Raw genomic sequence first — 19,214 nt, 5'->3', positions numbered from 1 at the left:
CTTACCCACCTGCTTCCAGTGCCACCCACACTGGTTCTGAATGTAACTTAGATATTGGGTTTCACTATGTAAAAAAGCGCTTTGAGTCACTAGAGAAAAATCGCTATATAAATATAATTCACTTCACGTAATGTCTTGTACAGGATCTTTGACCATAGTTTTTTTCCCAGTAGATCCTCAAAAATAGTACATCACTCATGTCTTTTATAGCATCTTTGACTATATATTTGTTTGCTGTAGATCCTCAAAAAGAGTTCATGTCTTATATAGGATCTTTGACTAGTTGTTTTTTTTTGCAGTTGATCCTCAAAAACAGTAAATCACTCATGTCTCATACAGCAGTGACCCCCAATCACAGAATAATTTTAATACTTTTTTTTTTTTTTTATTAAACCGACATAAAAAACACAAGATACACTTCAAATTCGTGCACCAACCCAAAAAAATTCCCTTTTTCATGACAAAAAAAGAAAAGAACTAACCCTCCGCCGGGCCGCTGGACAAATTATCAAGCGTTGACTGGTCCGCAGCTACAAAAAGTTCACACTGACATGTTAATATTGTGGTATATGTGATGAAATATGATGTATGATACAGTTAAAGCAAAATCATAAACTAATGAAAATGGAAAGTGCATTATTATATATTTGTACTTTTGTATGAATCTCATTATTAGTACCTAATATTGTGCTCTGAGTGCATTGATATTAGTTTGCAGCACAAGAAGATCCATTTGTATTAGTACAGTATTATCATAATGTTTCTGAATATCTCTTGGTGTTTACAACCAGGTATGATCCAGGCTCTGGCTGGGTTCTTCACTTACTTCGTAATCCTGGCCGAGAACGGTTTCCTGCCAGGAACGTTGATTGGAATCCGGGTCAACTGGGACGACCGCATGGTGAACGACGTCGAAGACCACTACGGGCAGCAGTGGGTAAGGAGTGTGTTCATGTACACACATTGATTGATTGAAACTTTTATTAGAAGATTACACAGTAAAGTAGATATTCCGTACAATTGACCACTAAATGATAACACCCGGATAAGTTTTTCAACTTTGTGTGGTGTTCGGGTCTGTGGGACCCATTTTCATGTTTTTATATATATATATATATATAAAAAAAAAAAAAGATACAATTAATAATTTTTCAAACTGAGACTCACTGACTTTGGCTCATTTTCTGTGAAGAACATGTATCAGAATACAAATTTAATGCCCATACACCCCCCCTACACATTTCTATTACATATAAGATGTCCGGGTTCACTGGACCCGGGGCTAATAGAAGTGTGGAAATTGAGGTTCTGCGTAGCACACGCAAACACACACACACACAGAGAGTGTGTTGGTACACAGAACATCAGAGGGTCAAATGTGCGAGAAAATGAGAGCAGACAGGGTTGACAAACAATGTTGCAACCTTGTGGTGGAATCGCAGGTGTAAAAACACAAAAGAAGAATCCCTGTGGCCTGCAGAAACTGGCAGAGAAATGTTCTGTGCAACGTTCATATTGTTGTTACTCAGCCAGCGATTGTGGATAAACCTGTTGCATTTTGTGGCTTTTAATGCCTCACAATCAAACACAGATGTTTATGTGGATAAGGTAAACATCTGTTCAGGATTTTAACATAAAAGTGTTTGATTGTGAGGCACTAAAAGCCACACAATGCACCGGGTCCATCAGACCCACAAACGCTGGCTGAGTAACAACAATATGAAAATTACACAAGGGTTAAGTCGGGATCCCCGTTAATCAATTCATTGTAACACACACACACACACACACACAGAGTGTTGGTACACAGAACATCAGAGGGTCAAATGTGCGAGAAAATGAGAGCAGACAGGGTTGACAAACAATGTTGCAACCTTGTGGTGGAATCGCAGGTGTAAAAACACAAAAGAAGAATCCCTGTGGCATGCAGAAACTGGCAGAGAAATGTTCTGCGCAACGTTCATATTGTTGTTACTCAGCCAGCGATTGTGGATAAACCTGTTGCATTTTGTGGCTTTTAATGCCTCACAATCAAACACAGATGTTTATGTGGATAAGGTAAACATCTGTTCAGGATTTTAACATAAAAGTGTTTGATTGTGAGGCACTAAAAGCCACACAATGCACCGGGTCCATCAGACCCACAAACGCTGGCTGAGTAACAACAATATGAAAATTACACAAGGGTTAAGTCGGGATCCCCGTTAATCAATTCATTGTAACACACACACACACACACAGAGTGTTGGTACACAGAACATCAGAGGGTGAAATGTGCGAGAAAATGAGAGCAGATAGGGTTGACAAACAATGTTGCAACCTTGTGGTGGAATCGCAGGTGTAAAAACACAAAAGAAGAATCCCTGTGGCATGCAGAAACTGGCAGAGAAATGTTCTGCGCAACGTTCATATTGTTGTTACTCAGCCAGCGATTGTGGATAAACCTGTTGCATTTTGTGGCTTTTAATGCCTCACAATCAAACACAGATGTTTATGGGGATAAGGTAAACATCTGTTCAGTATTTTAACATAAAAGTGTTTGATTGTGAGGCACTAAAAGGCACACAGTGCAACGGGTTCATCAGACCCACAAACGCTGGCTGAGTAACAACAATATGAACATTACAGAATGGTTAAGTTGGGATCCCCGTTAATCAATTCATTGTAACACACACACACACACAGAGTGTTGGCACACAGAACATCAGAGGGTCAAATGTGCGAGAAAATGAGAGCAGACAGTGTTGACAAACAATGTTGCAACCTTGTGGTGGAATCGCAGGTGTAAAAACACAAAAGAAGAACCCCTGTGGCATGCAGAAACTGGCAGAGAAATGTTCTGCGCAACGTTCATATTGTTGTTACTCAGCCAGCGATTGTGGATAAACCTGTTGCATTTTGTGGCTTTTAATGCCTCACAATCAAACACAGATGTTTATGGGGATAAGGTAAACATCTGTTCAGTATTTTAACATAAAAGTGTTTGATTGTGAGGCACTAAAAGCCACACAATGCACCGGGTCCATCAGACCCACAAACGCTGGCTGAGTAACAACAATATGAAAATTACACAAGGGTTAAGTCGGGATCCCTGTTAATCAATTCATTGTAACACACACACACACACACACAGAGTGTTGGTACACAGAACATCAGAGGGTCAAATGTGCGAGAAAATGAGAGCAGACAGGGTTGACAAACAATGTTGCAACCTTGTGGTGGAATCGCAGGTGTAAAAACACAAAAGAAGAATCCCTGTGGCCTGCAGAAACTGGCAGAGAAATGTTCTGCGCAACGTTCATATTGTTGTTACTCAGCCAGCGATTGTGGATAAACCTGTTGCATTTTGTGGCTTTTAATGCCTCACAATCAAACACAGATGTTTATTTGGATAAGGTAAACATCTGTTCAGTATTTTAACATAAAAGTGTTTGATTGTGAGGCACTAAAAGCCACACAATGCAACGGGTCCATCAGACCCACAAACGCTGGCTGAGTAACAACAATATGAACATTACACAAGGGTTAAGTCGGGATCCCCGTTAATCAATTCATTGTAACACACAAACACACACACACACACACACACACACACACAGAGTGTTGGTACACAGAACATCAGAGGGTCAAATGTGCGAGAAAATGAGAGCAGACAGGGTTGACAAACAATGTTGCAACCTTGTGGTGGAATCGCAGGTGTAAAAACACAAAAGAAGAATCCCTGTGGGATGCAGAAACTGGCAGAGAAATGTTCTGCGCAACGTTCATATTGTTGTTACTCAGCCAGCGATTGTGGATAAACCTGTTGCATTTTGTGGCTTTTAATGCCTCACAATCAAACACAGATGTTTATGTGGATAAGGTAAACATCTGTTCAGTATTTTAACATAAAAGTGTTTAATTGTGAGGCACTAAAAGGCACACAATGCAACGGGTTCATCAGACCCACAAACGCTGGCTGAGTAACAACAATATGAGCATTACACAAGGGTTAAGTCGGGATCCCCGTTAATCAATTCATTGTAACACACACACACACACACACACACACACACACACAGTGGGTGCGTTCCCACTCATCGTCTTTGTCCCGCAGACGTACGAGCAGAGGAAGATCGTGGAGTTCACGTGTCACACGTCCTTCTTCGTCAGCATCGTTGTGGTCCAGTGGGCCGACCTCATCATCTGCAAGACCAGGAGGAACTCTCTCTTCCAGCAGGGCATGAAGTCAGTCGTCTTGATTTTCGCATCAATTTGATTCTATTCTTGTGCTTACGTAGTCTTTGTCACATCACGCTCACATTCAGAATTCTCGACAAAGTCAAGTAATCATAGGAAACCCCATTTGGAATTCTTGTTTGCGTCTCTGGAGCTACGGTCATGGTCAAAAGTCATGGTTGTCTTGAGTTTCCATTCATTAACTAACTGATATACAGTCATGGTAAAAAAGAATGTGAAGAATATAATGTCAAGGCTGTTTTGAGATTCCAATCATTTCTACGAGTCTTATTTTTTTGTGATAGAGTGATTGGAGCCCATACTTGTTGGTCACAAAAAAACATTCATGAAGTTTGGTTCTTTTATGAATTTATTATGGGTCTACTGAAAATGTGACCAAATCTGCTGGGTCAAAAGTATACATATAGCAGTGTTGATATGCCTTTGGCCAGTTTTACTGCCATTAGGCGCTTTTTGTAGCCATCCACAAGCTTCTGCTTGAATTTTTGACTACTCATCTTGACAACATTGGTGCAGTTCAGCTAATTGTGTTGGTTTTCGGACATGGACTTGTTTCTTCAGCATTGTCCACATGTTTAAGTCAGGACTTTAGGACGGCCGTTCTAAAACCTTAATTGTAGCCTGATTTAGCCATTCTTTTACCGCTTTTGACGTGTGTTTGGGGTCATTGTCCTGTTGGAACGACAGACCCAACCTCGGGGCCGATGATTTTAGGTTGTCCTGAAGAATTTGGAGCTAATCCTCCTTTTTGATTGTCCCCTTTACTCTCTGTAAAGCACCAGTTCCATTGGTGGCAAATCAAGCCCAGAGCATAATACTACCACCACCACGCTTGACGGTGGGAGGGTGTTCCTGGGATTTAGGGCCTTACCTTTTCTCCTTTAAACATATTGTCGGGTATTGTGGCCAAACAGCTCAATTTTTGTTTTATCTGACCACAGAACTTACCTCCAGAAGGTCTTATCTTTGTCCATGGCATGTCAGATGAAACAAAAATATTTTTTAATTTTTTTTAACCAGTTGTTTTATTGTATTTATAACTGATGCATTTTTAAATCGTGGAATTTTCTCGTTGTATTTAATTTATGGTGCCTTCTGTGTTCGGAGAGTTTGGACGTTGTTGCGTGTTTTGCTGCGTGTGTGCCACTGTACTACCGTATTTTTTGGATTATGAGTCGCAGTTTTTTTTCATAGTTTGCCCGGGGGTGCGACTTATACTTAGGAACGACTTATGTGTGAAATTATTAACACATTACCGTAAAATATGAAATCATTATTTGGCTTCACGGTGGCAGAGGGGTTAGTGCGTGTGCCTCACAATACGAAGGTCCTGCAGTCCTGGGTTCAAATCCAGGCTCGGGATCTTTCTGTGTGGAGTTTGCATGTTCTCCCCGTACAGTACATGTTCCGTACAATAGACCACTAATGCATGTTCCTTGACTGCACTTAAATGTAGAATATAGTTTGCATGTTCTCCCCGTGAATGCGTGGGTTCCCTCCGGGTACTCCGGCTTCCTCCCACTTCCAAAGACATGCACCTGGGGATAGGTTGATTGGCAACACTAAATCGGCCCTAGTGTGTGAATGTGAGTGTGAATGTTGTCTGTCTATTTGTGTTGGCCCTGCGATGAGGTGGCGACTTGTCCAGGGTGTACCCCGCCTTCCGCCCGATTGTAGCTGAGATAGGCGCCAGCACCCCCCGCGACCCCAAAAGGGAATAAGCGGTAGAAAATGGATGGATGGATGGATACATCAACATTAAGTCTATCTGTCAATATGACGTATTTAAAGATTTAAGTTGTATGCTTTTTTTGTCAAAGAAAACCATGTTTTTTTTTTTATAGAAAAAACAAACAAAATATGCAATATTTTCACCCAATAAAATTTTTAAGTAGAATGTTCGAGATTATATAATAATTGGAGCGATAAAAAGGTCAACAACTCATAACACCACTGATTTTAATTCACTGTTATTTTTGGTGCAATGACACTTAAGAACATAACACACTGATCCAAAAGGGTCCTACTCATTAAAGTGTTAAAAAAATAAATATCAATTTTTTTTTTTTTTACTGTTTACTTTTAACACAATGGTCTCGAAATCAACTTCAGATCGATTCGTCAATTATACGTTTTTTTGTAGTTTATGTTTTTTGTTTGTTCGTTTTAGGCCCTTCTCTGAAAAAAAAACCAGCTCAGTTTTTTATATGGCAAACACAAAATAAGCAATATTTGCCCCCAAAAATATCTCAAAGTTGAATATTTAAAGTGACAAAATTGGAGCCTTGATTTGGTCAATAATTCGTAATTGATTTTGAGTCACTATTTTTCTTTTAAAGAAAGAAACAGCCTGCATGGCAGCTGTGTGTTATTAGAGTAAACATTGCAACATTTTCTTGTTACACTTCACCTGTTTGCTCTTTTATACCACTTTTTATGATGTACATTTTTTTCCATAGTATTTTTAAACTGTGAATAAGCGGTAGAAAATGGATGGATGGATGGATGGATTATTTAGCTCATTCATGTAAGAGACCAGACGTATAAGATTTCATGGGATTCAGCAATTAGGAGTGACAGATTGTTTGGTAAACGTATAACATGTTCTATATGTGACAACAGAAATTTGCTCCAGAAGGTCTTATTTTTGTCCATGTGATATCAAAAATCGAGCTGTATGTGCTCCAATCACTGTATCACAAAAAACAAGAGTTGTTGCAATGATTGGAACCTCAAGACAGCCATGACATTATGTCCCTACAAGTGTATGTAAACTTTTGACCAGGACTGTACGTTTGTGTATGTGCACTCATGATACGTGCATGTAGGTGTATTGGGCAGCCGTGATTGACGCTCCAGTCTTCCACCCGTGTGCATTTAACCTAGAAAATAATCACGGCTTTAATGACATACATGTAGACGCAAAGAGTTGTGAGCAAAATGACATTTGTAAAATAATACTGAAAGTGTGTGAATGTTATATAGTACTCCTTAATCCATCTGTCTTGTTAAACCCCTGACAAAACATACATATTTCAATCAAAATTAACCTTATAATGTCACATTTCACTTATTAGCAATGTAACATTTTAACATGACGAAAATTGTGATTTCATTTTTACAGTGATACATATCGATATCGACTGATATCATCATACGACACTTATTTGTGCCCGCATATTTAATGCTAATAGATAGTACTTTATTTATTCCTTCAGGAAAATTAAAATCAGCTGACTGTGTCTCCAAAAAGCGCTATTATGCACTTTATCCACTTTGTACATACTTTAATCTGCAATATTTGTGTAGATTAAAAGGATTCTGATCCACCATATCCTATATAAATTTTAATTAAAACATTTCTTAAATTGTTAAAAAAGAACGCAATCTGTGCGCATTCAATCAATCTCAAATGGACTGTTTGGTTAGATCCTGACGAGATCTGACCAATCAAAGTCTATGAGTATGAATCGGAATCAGAATAGTTTTTAATGCCATTGTTTGAGAACGGGTTCACAAACTAGGAATTTTTCTTGGTGCAATCGTGCAACATAAAACACGTAGCACAGAACAGGTAATAAATGAGCTGTAACTGATCTACCAGATACAGCTGATGAACTGATAAAGCCTACTTGGATAGGAGGTGAAAAGTCTTCTCAGACAAACCAAAGACTCCAGTTGTGATTGATTAAATGCCCTGAAATGACAATGACCTGGATGAACGAGGTTATCCATAGACATTTAAAAAAACAAGGTACTTCAATAACTGAGCAGTCTTTTGAACAGCTCTTTGAACAGAACATCATCAAGATCCTTACGTAGAGACTTAGACTAGACATAGACTTAGACTTCCTTTTTATTGTCATTCAAATTTGAACTTTACAGTACAGATAAGAACAACATTTTGTTGCATTAGCTCATGGTCGTGCAGGATAAAAGAGCAATAAGGTGCGGATGGAAAACAATGGATTACTGTACAGATAAATATATTGCACTTTTGCGTATGCATTCACGTTTATGGATGTGTGTTATATTGTCTTTATATTCCAGTAAATTAATCCATTTTTGTGGGGAGTTGAGGGGATTATTATGATGCGTTCAAGAGTCTTATGGCCTGAGGGGAAGAAGCTGTTACAGAAGCTGGAGGTTCTGCTACGGAGGCTGCGGAACCTCTTTTTAGAGTCAAGCAGTGAAAACAGTCTTTGGTGGGAGCGGGAGGAGTCTCTGGAGATTTTCTGAGCCTTTGTCAGGCAGCGGCTTTTTGCAAAATCTCCTGAATAGGATTAAGAGGAGTCCTCACCACTGTCTGCAGAGACTTCCAGTCCGAGGCACTGCATGCTCCAGTCCAGACAGAGATACAGTTGGTCAGTAGGCACTCTACAGTACCTCTGTAGAATGTGGTGAGAATGGGGGGAGAGAGCGGGCTCTTTTCATCTGACGCAAAAAAGTGCATGCGCTGCTGAGCTCTTTTTACAAGAGCTCCGGTGTGTAGGGACCAGGTCATATTGTCAGCTATCTGCACCCCCAGGAACTTGGGGCTGCTTACCATCTCCACTGCTGTGCCGTTGTTGATGAAGAGCCGTGAATCCCAAAAACAACATGATCACACTTACATCTCTAATGTCTGTAGATGACTGTTTTAATAGTGGACAAAGCTTTAAGATGTGTGTCATGATCCGCTGCTCGGATCATGGCATATTCTGGTTTTGTTCTGTTTTGTATATCACATCCTATCCACATGTTTTTTGACTTCTCCAGTGCTTTCAATACTATACGGCCTGGGCTACTGAGTGTGAAGTTAGAGAAGATGCAGGTGGAGGCCCCCTTGGTGTCCTGGGTTCTCGATTGCCTGACTGACAGACCACAGTACGTTCGACTGCAGGACTGTGTCTGACAGGCTGGTCAGCAACACCGGGGCCCCGCAGGGCACAGTCCTCTCCCCCTTCCTCTCCACCAGTTACACAACCGATTTCCACTATCAATCAGAGTCCTGCCCCCCTCAGAAGTTTTCTGATGAGTCTGCGATAGTGGGGTGTATTGAGGATGGTGATGACGAGGAATACAGGGCACTGGTGGAGGACTTTGTCACATGGTGTGGAAAGAACCACCTCCAGCTCAATGTGACAAAGACCAAGGAGCTGGTTGTGGATTTGGGAAGGAGGAGGAGGAGTACTCCGGCGACCCCTGTTTCCATCAAGGGGTTCGATGTGGACATGGTTGAGGATTATAAATACCTCGGAGTACACATGGACAACAAGCTGAATGGGTCAAAACACGCTGAGGCCCTCTACAAGAAGGGACAGAGCCGTCTCTACTTCCTCAGGAGGCTGGGATCCTTCAACGTCTGTACAAAGATGTTGAAGATGTTCTACATGTCGGTGATGGCGAGCGCTTTCTTGTATGCCGTGGCTTGCTAGGGCTGCGGGCTGAGAGTGAGGGACGCAAGCAGACCGGACAAGTTGGTAGAGAAGGCCAGTAACGTGGTGGGAGTGGAGCTGGACTCTCTGGCGGTGGTGTCAGAGAGGAGAAGTCTAGCAAAACTCCTAGTCATTATTAACAACACCTCCCACCCACTACACTAGGACCTTGCGGAGGGAATGAACACGTTCAGTGGAAGGCTCAGACTCCCAAAATGTAACACGGAACGACACAGGAGGTCCTTCATACCAACAGCCATCAGACTTTATAATGCATATGTTCCTTCTTGACTGCACTTAAATGTAGAATATATGTAAAATATATTTATATTATTCATATATTATATGTATAATGTATGTAATATATTATTTATTATTATTATTATTGTTTATTGTGAGCAAACTGGTGCTGAATTTCCCCCAGGGATCAATAAAGTACTTTCTATTCTATTCTATTCATCCTGTTTGTTATTTGACATCCTTAGTTCCTGGTGGCACTTCCTGTTTTGTTCCGTTGCCTAGTTTCATATTTGTGTCACCTGCCTGGTGTTTCTCAAGCGCACCTGCTTTTTGATTACCTCCCCATTTAAGCCTGCCTTTGTTTGCCATTCGGCCTCGCAGTGTAAACTTGCTTTCTATGCAACAGGTGACGTCGCTATCCCCGATCGTGGTAAATATCTTTTGTACTTGTTGGCTCCCATGCTATTCCTTCGTTTTTACCAAGCTCACATGCTAGCGCTTTCTGTTCTTTCTAGCTCCCATGCTAGTTCGGTTTGTTTTGTCTATAGTGCCTATGTGCAAGTCTTTTTGTTCTTAGTCTATTTTTGTAGTTGTAAATAAAGCATCATCCTTACCCTCACACCGTGTCCATTCCGCATTGCATCAACAAAAGAACGCAACCACACCACGATGCCAGCAAAGCGTCACAATGTGTAGTGAAACTTTTTTTTTCTCACAATGTTGCTTGTTTGTTATTCTTCCTAGTAACTACAAATGGTTGTTGGGCAGATTTGGCTTGAAATAAAAATCCCATGCCGTTCCACTTCTGGCATAAAAATGTAACATTTCCATAAAATAGTTTGAGAATGAACATTTTAACTGCATTTTTGTCTCTTGATCTCTTGAAATTTGTGTTATTCCTGATGACGGCTTTCACTATGTTGCTTTTCCTTTAACAGGAACTACATCCTGATCTTCGGCCTGTTCATTGAGACCGCCCTGGCTGCCTTCCTGTCCTACTGTCCTGGAATGGACGTGGCTCTGCGCATGTACCCTCTCAAGTAAGCCCTGCATGTTAATATCACCAGTAAAGTGAAAAAAAACAACCCCTTCAGGTCCAAAGGCGGCCATTAGCTCGTCATTCCTGACTCCACCCATTATCATTCTGGTGCTGAAAGGTCAGCTGTCTTTTTGGGGTTATTCACCGTTTCCCGTTTGTTCTGCACCTCTCCTCAGGATCATGTGGTGGTTCTGCGCCTTCCCGTACAGTCTCCTCATCTTCGTTTATGACGAAGTTCGCAAATTAATTCTGCGGAGGAACCCTGGAGGTAAGCAGTTATTAGGAGCTCGCCAGATTAAACGCTTTCTCGACTTCTTTGTCTCGTTAATAAACCAGCAGAAGAGTAAATTGGTTTGGACTCTTGTGTCAAGAGCCGCGAGTGCCAATTTTCCTCCGAGTGCAACTTCACAGCATCTGCCGTCCTTCGTGACCCGGATGATTTTTATCACCGCGTTCTTGGGAAAACAAACATCCTGGGCTACAGTGATGCTAACAAGCGTTTAGCAACTGATTGGCGTCTGTAGCCCCAGTCATACGTCGTCATCTCCTCGTTAGCAAAGTGGCTTGGCGGCAAACCAAAGATTATTATTTTTTATGTGTGCAGATTTTAAATCACTACAGATGGCCGATAATATCGGACCGCCAATATTATCGGCCGATAAATGCATTAAAATGTATTATTGGAAATTATCGGTATCGGTTTCAAACTTGTCGGTATCAATTTCAAAAAGTACAATTTAGGACTTTTACACGGCCGTAGGGAGAAGTACAGAGCGCCAATAAACTTTAAAGGACCTTTCTTTGCGTGTCGGCCCAATCACTTAATATTTGCGGCTTTTCACACACACAAGTGAATGCAAGGCATACTTGGTCAACACTGAGGGTGGCCGTATAAACAACGTTAACACTGTTACAAATAAGCGCCACACTGTGAACCCACACCAAACAAGAATGACAAACACATTTCCGGAGAACATCCGCACGGTAACACAACAGAACAAATACCCAGACCCCCTTGCAGCACAATCTCTTCCAGGACGCTACAATATACACCCCCGCTACCTCCTACCCCCCCCTCCCCTCAACCCCGCCCACCTCAACCTCCTCATGCTCTCTCAGGAAGAGCATGTTTCAAATTCCAAGCTGCTGTTTTGAGGCATGTTTAAAAGAATAATGCAGTTTGTGACTTAAATAATAAACATGGCAGTGCCATGTTGGCATTTTTGTCCATAACTTGAGTTGATTTATTTTGGAAAACCTTGTTACATTGTTACATATGCATCCAGCGGGGCATCACTACAAAATTAGGCATAATAATGTGTTAATTCCACGACTGTATATATCGGTATCGTTTGATATCAGAATCGGTAATTAAGAGTTGGACCATATCGGATATCGGCAAAAAAGCCATTATCAGACATCTCTATAAATCACTGTCCTGTTTGTGCAACACTATATCACATCTCAACATGGGTGAAGATATACCTTTTCCAATTGTGAAGAATGTTTTTTGTAAAATGGTTGATGAAACGGTAATTTATTCAACACTCAAGTATTGTAGAGCCTGCACATGTTAATTACGCCTATTTTAAATTTTAAAATACCAATGCTAATAATGGGTATAATTAGCATGCTAACAGCTAGCATGCCAAAAAAACTATATCTCTTGCTCCAAGAGATGGCAGGGTTGAATTGTGAATTTACTATCTCGTATTTCTTGCTTATTGTTCTAATTTTTTCTGCATTGAGACATTTATTGTCCTTCCCGACATCTCATTAGATGAATATCTAAAAATAAAGGCGGTGCTTTTAATTGGTAAAGTATTCACAGCGCTTCACTTTTTCCACATTTTATGTTACAGTTGATCTTTTTTAGGGACGGCGTGGCGCGGGTTGGGAGAGTGGCCGTGCCAGAAAACTGAGGGTTCCTGGTTCAATCCCCACCTTCTACCAACCTCGTCACGTCCGTTGTGTCCTTAAGCAAGACACGTCACCCTTGCTCCTGATGAGTTGTGGGTCCTGCCATCAGTGTGTGAATGTGTGTGTATGAATGGGTGAATGTTGAAATAGTGTCAAAGCGCTTTGAGTCACTTGAAGGTAGAAAAGCGCTTACTCAGTGGCCAAGTGGTTAGAGTGTCCGCCCTGAGATTGGTAGGTTGTGTGTCATACCAAGGACTATAAAAATGGGACCCATAGGGACGGCGTGGCGCAGTGGAAGAGTGGCCGTGCGCAACCTGAGGGTCACTGGTTCAAATCCCACCTAGAACCAACCTCGTCACGTCCGTTGTGTCCTGAGCAAGACACTTCACCCTTGCTCCTGATGGGTGCTGGTTGGCGCCTTGCATGGCAGCTCCCTCCATCAGTGTGTGTGTGAATGGGTAAATGTGGAAGTAGTGTCAAAGCGCTTTGAGTACCTTGAAGGTAGAAAAGCGCTATACAAGTACAACCCATTTATCATTACCTCCCTGCTTGGCACTCAGCATTAAGGGTTGGAATTGGGGGTTTAATCACCAAAAATTATTCCCAGGCGCGGCGCCACTGCTGCTCACTGCTCACCTCCCAGGGATGAATAAAGGGATGCAGAGGACACATTTCACCACACCTAGTGTGTCTGACAATCATTGGTACTTTAAGTTAACTTAACTCATTTACCAATTTTTTTTTTATTTAATATTGTAAATGTATTAAAAACCAACGCTTTCCATCAATCTGGTGAAGATTGAGAGGTGCCTCACAGATGAATGGGTGAAACTGCCCAAAGATAGGTGTGCCAAGCTAGTGGCATCATATTCAAAAAGACTGGAGGCTGGAATTGCTGCCAAAGTATTGAGCAAAGGCTGCGACTATTTATGGACATGTGACTTTTTTTTATTTTTAGTTTTTAATAAATTTGCTATTACAAAAAAAACACAAAAATCACAGTGTCTTTATGGGATATTGTCTGTCGAGTTTTTTGGACAAAAATTAATTCATTCCATATTGGAATAAGACTTACTGTATTTTTCGGACTATAAGTCGCAGTTTTTTTTCATAGTTTGGCCAGGGGTGCGACTTATACTCAGGAGCGACTTGTGTGGAATTATTAACACATTGCCGTAAAATATCAAATAATATTATTTAGCTCATTCACGTAAGAGACTAGACTAGACGTATAAGATTTCATGGGTTTTATCGATTATATATAATATATATATATATATATAATGTGTATATATAATATATATATACATATATGTATATATATATATATATATATAAGTGTACAAATGTATATGTTTGATTTAAATGTTAAACTGTATATGAGACATATATGTTGCTAATATATTGTTTAAAAAAAAAAAGTAATATAAGTGAAGCATGTTTTAGATTTTATATATTTTGAACCTTGTTCTTGTTGTGATGGGGTAGGTTTATATAAGCGTTGCTTCAACCTACACCCTTTCGGCTCAATCATTTCTCAAATGAGTGTTTTTTTTTTTTTATTTTCTTTTCTTGTTGTTGTTCTTTGTTTTATGTGAAGATTGCCGAAATAAAATACATTGATTGATTGAGGAGTGACAGATTGTAACATATAGAACATATAGCATGTTCTATATGTTATAGTTATTTGAATGACTCTTACCATAATATGTTATGTTAACATACCAGGCACTAGAGAGGCACGGATAGGCAATTATATCATCCGCAACCACATCACTAAAGTCACCATCCCCCCGCCACCCACCCAAACCAACATTTCATCAAAACCACACCCGCCCGTTGTTATATATCTAATATAGATGATGCAAGGCATTAGTGAGGTTAGAAAGCGTAACTCCCTCCAAATAGCACAGACACAATGGCTTTCTTGAACTGATTTATTTGAAGGCTAACTTTCCCTTCAAATTCACCGTGAAAACTGTAATAAATAAAGCACGTTACAAACGTAAAAATAATAACATGCACAGCATGTGGATCAAACATTTTACCAAGTAAAATACCAACAAATGACAAATACCTCGTTGGCCATACCCGGAAGCTTCCGTACATCCGTCGACAGACCAAACGAGACACTTCAAAATAAAAGTATGCCCACACACTGTTTCAAAGAGTGCTGCTCGTTTTTCGTATGTGGGTAACAACATTGAACTATTTATAAATGGTTGATTTCTATAGGCTAGTAAGGTAAAGTGTTGTACCTTGCAAGTTTGGGCTACCTTGCTTCTGCAGCCTTCATCAGAGGTGTCACGTGATGTTAGCGTGACGTGATATATGGATTGTACCATCAAGAGTTGTCAGGTACAACAATTTACCTACTAGCCTATATAAATCAACCATTTATAAATACACGTCAGTAGGCTAAATGAACGTCTTCAACATAACATTTAACTATGTATAATGTAGCGGCTGGCTACGGGGTGTTAGCCAATGACCTTGGCTGGGGGGGGCGGGACTTCCGGGAGAGATAGGGAAGTGACGTTATCGACAGGAAGTGAGAGTTCGAGTAGTCCCGGGAAAAGCGTTAGAGACATGAGAGCTGTTGTGTGGTTGTATTACATCTTGTGCAATAAAGACAAGACAAACGAAGAAGTTTTATGAGCCTACATCCCTGGGATTATTACAAGATATATTTCCGAATTGGTTCAACCGCCACCCGCCCGAATCGATTTAAAATCTATTTTTTCGTCATGTCACCCGCCCGACCCGCGGTTTATCCGCGGACTCCGCGGTTGTGACCGCTAACCGCGCATCTCTACCAGGCACCTTCTCAGTTGGTTATTTATGCGTCATATAACGTACATTTATTCAGCCTGTTGTTCACTATTCTTTCCATCCATCCATCCATCATCTTCCGCTTATCCGAGGTCGGGTCGCGGGGGCAGCAGCCTAAGCAGGGAAGCCCAGACTTCCCTATCTCCAGCCACTTCGTCTAGCTCTTCCCGGGGGATCCCGAGGCGTTCCCAGGCCAGCCGGGAGACATAGTCTTCCCAACGTGTCCTGGGTCTTCCCCGTGGCCTCCTACCGGTTGGACGTGCCCTAAACACCTCCCTAGGGAGGCGTTCGGGTGGCATCCTGACCAGATGCCCGAACCACCTCATCTGGCTCCTCTCCATGTGGAGGAGCAGCGGCTTTACGTTGAGTTCCTCCCGGATGGCAGAGCTTCTCACTATTCTTTATTTATTTTAAATTGCCTTTCAAATGTCTATTCTTGGTGTTGGTTTTTATCAAATACATTTCCCTAAAATATGCGACTTATACTCCAGTGCGAGTTATATGTGTTTTTTTCCTTCTTTATTATGCATTTTCGGCAGGTGCGACTTATACTCCGGAGCGATACGGTAAATAAATAAATAAAATGTGGAAAAAGTGAAACACTCTATGATCAGAAATGACAGCGTTGAACTTTTTTTTATTTTTTTTTTTATTTTAAAAAGCAGGCACTTTACAGACGATTATTAGTGACATGATACAAAAGCTATTTTTGCGTTTTTTGAAAGCATCAATGGTGCGACTGACTCGCCCTTTCTGTTTCTTGTCTGCCTTTGCGGTGATGCAAATTGCGTCATTTGCATACTTTTTTCTGTCACATCGCAAGATGGCTGCTGTGTCACTTTTGCGTTGGTATCGCTTTTGAGTATTGTCACTCCGGAGTTATTATTAAGCCCATGTTTTATTCATGAAAAGACCCGGTCCCCGCTTCGCCAACGAGCGCCGGGGACCCGCAGCCTAAAGCAAGCGTCCTCCCAGCATGCAACGCTGGGGCATTTGGACTTATTACTGTTTGTCTTCCACCTTTTGATTCAAGACAAAATAGTCCACAGCGTGGCGGCTGAGAGAATTCCAGCATCAACTTCCAAAAAGTGTTTTCCATGAAAAACACACACAGTAGGCATATTTTATTAGATCCCGAGCAAATCCTGCTACGACTTGACCAGCGTTTGCCTGGCCGCCGTGTTTACGAATTAATCCGCCCCGCCGCAGGAAGCAGATTATGCTTGTCAACAAGACGAGGAGCAAATAATGAGAGAGGAAATTACACGGCGCTGATGAAGAGTTATGAGATGTGGCCCGCAGATTGTCCGCGTCGGCAACCGCGCTTCAGGATTTGTTCGGCGCCGCCGAGCGAGGGTCACGGGAACAATTTATCGTGACAGTTAATCTCCTCTGTTCACGTGCGCGTCGCGGGCCGGCGAGTTGGAAGACGATTCGTTTGTAGAAACAAAAGAGACGTCGGTGAATACCAAGAGGATATGAAGGCTTGCTCACGTCAAGTCAAATCGAATCAAACTTTATTTGTTTAGCATTTTTCTTGCGGAGGCAAACGGCCAACACAATGTGCTGCACAAAACAAAACAATATTAGAAGAAAAGACGAAAACACACACAGCACTATTAACAAAGCCGAAACAAAACAAAACAATAATACAAACCCCGTTTCCATATGAGTTGGAAAGTTGTGTTAGATGTGAATATAAACGGAATACAATGATTTGCAAATCCTTTTCAACCCATTTTCAGTTGAATATGCTACAAAGACAACATATTTCATGTTGAAACTCATAAACTTTATTTTTTTTTGCAAATAATAAATAACTTAGAATTTCATGGCTGCAACATGTGCCCAAGTAGTTGGGAAAGGGCATGTTCACCACTGTGTTACATCACCTTTTCTTTTAACAACACTCAATAAACGTTTGGGAACTAAGGAAACTAATTGTTGAAACTTTGAAAGTAGAATTCTTTCCAATTGTTGTTTTGTGTAGAGCTTCAGTCGTTCAACAGTCCGCTGTCGTATTTTACGCTTCATAATGAGCCACACATTCTCGTTAGGAGACAGGTCTGGACTGCAGGCGGGCCAGGAAAGTACCCCCACTTTTTTACTACGAAACCAGGCTGTTGTAACACGTGGCTTGGCATTGTCTTGCTGAAACAAGCAGGGGCGTCCATGATACTGTTGCTTGGATGACAACATATGTTGCTCCAAAACCTGTATGGACCATTCAGCATTAATGGTGCCTTCACAGATGTGTAAGTTACCCATGCCTTGGGCACTAATGCACCCCCATACCATCACAGATGCTGGCTTTTGAACTTTGCGCCTATAACAATCCGGATGGTTATTTTCCTCTATGTTCCGGAGGACACCACGTCCACAGTTTTCAAATATAATTTGAAATGTGGACTCGTCAAACCACAGAACACTTTTCCACCTTGCATCAGTCCATCTTAGATGATCTCGGGCCCAGAGAAGCGGCAGCATTTCTGGATGTTGTTGATAAATGGGTTTTGCTTTGCATAGCAGAGTTTTAACTTGCACTTAGAGAAGTAGCAACCAACTGTAGTTACTGACAGTGGTTTTATGAAGTGTTCCTGAGCCCATGTGGTGATATCCTTTACACACTTTGATGCAGTACCGCCTGAGAGAAGTTGGTGGTGGAGCACGAGCGAGACTGACAAGACAAAAGACAATTTATTGAAAAATAAAACATTGTTGTCAACCTGGAAGAGCCTGGCATGTCGGTTATTTGGTGGTCCGAAGAACCCAGAAGAGAGTCTTCCACTATTTGAATAAATTGTCTTTTGTCTTGAGGTGTCAGTCTTGCTCTCGCTCGTGCTCCACCACCAACTCCTGTCTCATCCCCGGCTTTAACAGAGTGATAGGTGATTAGACAAAAAAGGCCCAGGTGGGCCATCTACGCACCTGTCGCTGATCTCGCTGCAGGTCCACAGGCCACGCCCCCCCCCACACACACACACCTTGTTTCTCCACGGAGGTGTACGTTTTGTTTTGACTGTGTCACTCTTGTCTCTTGCAGGCTGGGTGGAGAAGGAGACGTATTATTGACATTCACAGGACATCCGCAGAAGTCCAAAGTGTGCGTGTTTGTGTTTGTACGACCGCATGTGTGTGTGTGTTTTGACTTGTTTGTCTCTTGTATCCAATGAGTTGAAAGCCCCAGAGTGATCAAAATCTAATAATCACCGCCAGTAGTGGCTTTAGCTTTAATGAGACCCTTTGACCATTTCCTGTTTGGCTCGATCCATTTCGTGTGAGCAATATAAGGGACGTCAGTATCCCGCCTGTCTGACACACGTATCCTCACCTGATGAGCACTGAGCATAAATAAGATTTTTTTTTTTTTCCTCCCTCATCATTGCGGCACCTCCTAGAAAATTCTAGGCAATTGTGGATCATAGCTAGAACCACCACCGATCGATGCTGAGAATAGGCTTTTGATTATGTTTTTAGAATTGTATTGTTTGTTATTCATACTCAATAAATTCAATATGTTAAACAAA

At 41.4% G+C, this 19,214-nt stretch overlaps 1 protein-coding gene across 2 annotated transcripts in view; it reads left to right on the top strand.

Moving 5' to 3' along the window:
• The window catches only part of atp1a2a (ATPase Na+/K+ transporting subunit alpha 2a), a 193,753-nt gene extending 174,539 nt beyond the window's left edge, over positions 1-19,214 (top strand). For both annotated transcript variants that reach the window (XM_061920966.1, XM_061920967.1), the window contains 5 exons: positions 792-937; positions 4,097-4,227; positions 10,835-10,936; positions 11,112-11,203; positions 18,731-19,214. In XM_061920966.1, coding sequence (XP_061776950.1) covers positions 792-937; positions 4,097-4,227; positions 10,835-10,936; positions 11,112-11,203; positions 18,731-18,759 — 500 coding nt within the window. In that variant the 3' untranslated portion in view covers positions 18,760-19,214. The remainder of the gene's footprint in view (positions 1-791; positions 938-4,096; positions 4,228-10,834; positions 10,937-11,111; positions 11,204-18,730) is intronic.

Source organism: Nerophis ophidion, linkage group LG14, assembly GCF_033978795.1.
Source record: "Nerophis ophidion isolate RoL-2023_Sa linkage group LG14, RoL_Noph_v1.0, whole genome shotgun sequence".
Taxonomy (NCBI): Eukaryota; Metazoa; Chordata; class Actinopteri; order Syngnathiformes; family Syngnathidae; genus Nerophis; species Nerophis ophidion.
This window is presented reverse-complemented; position numbering and strand designations above follow the sequence as displayed.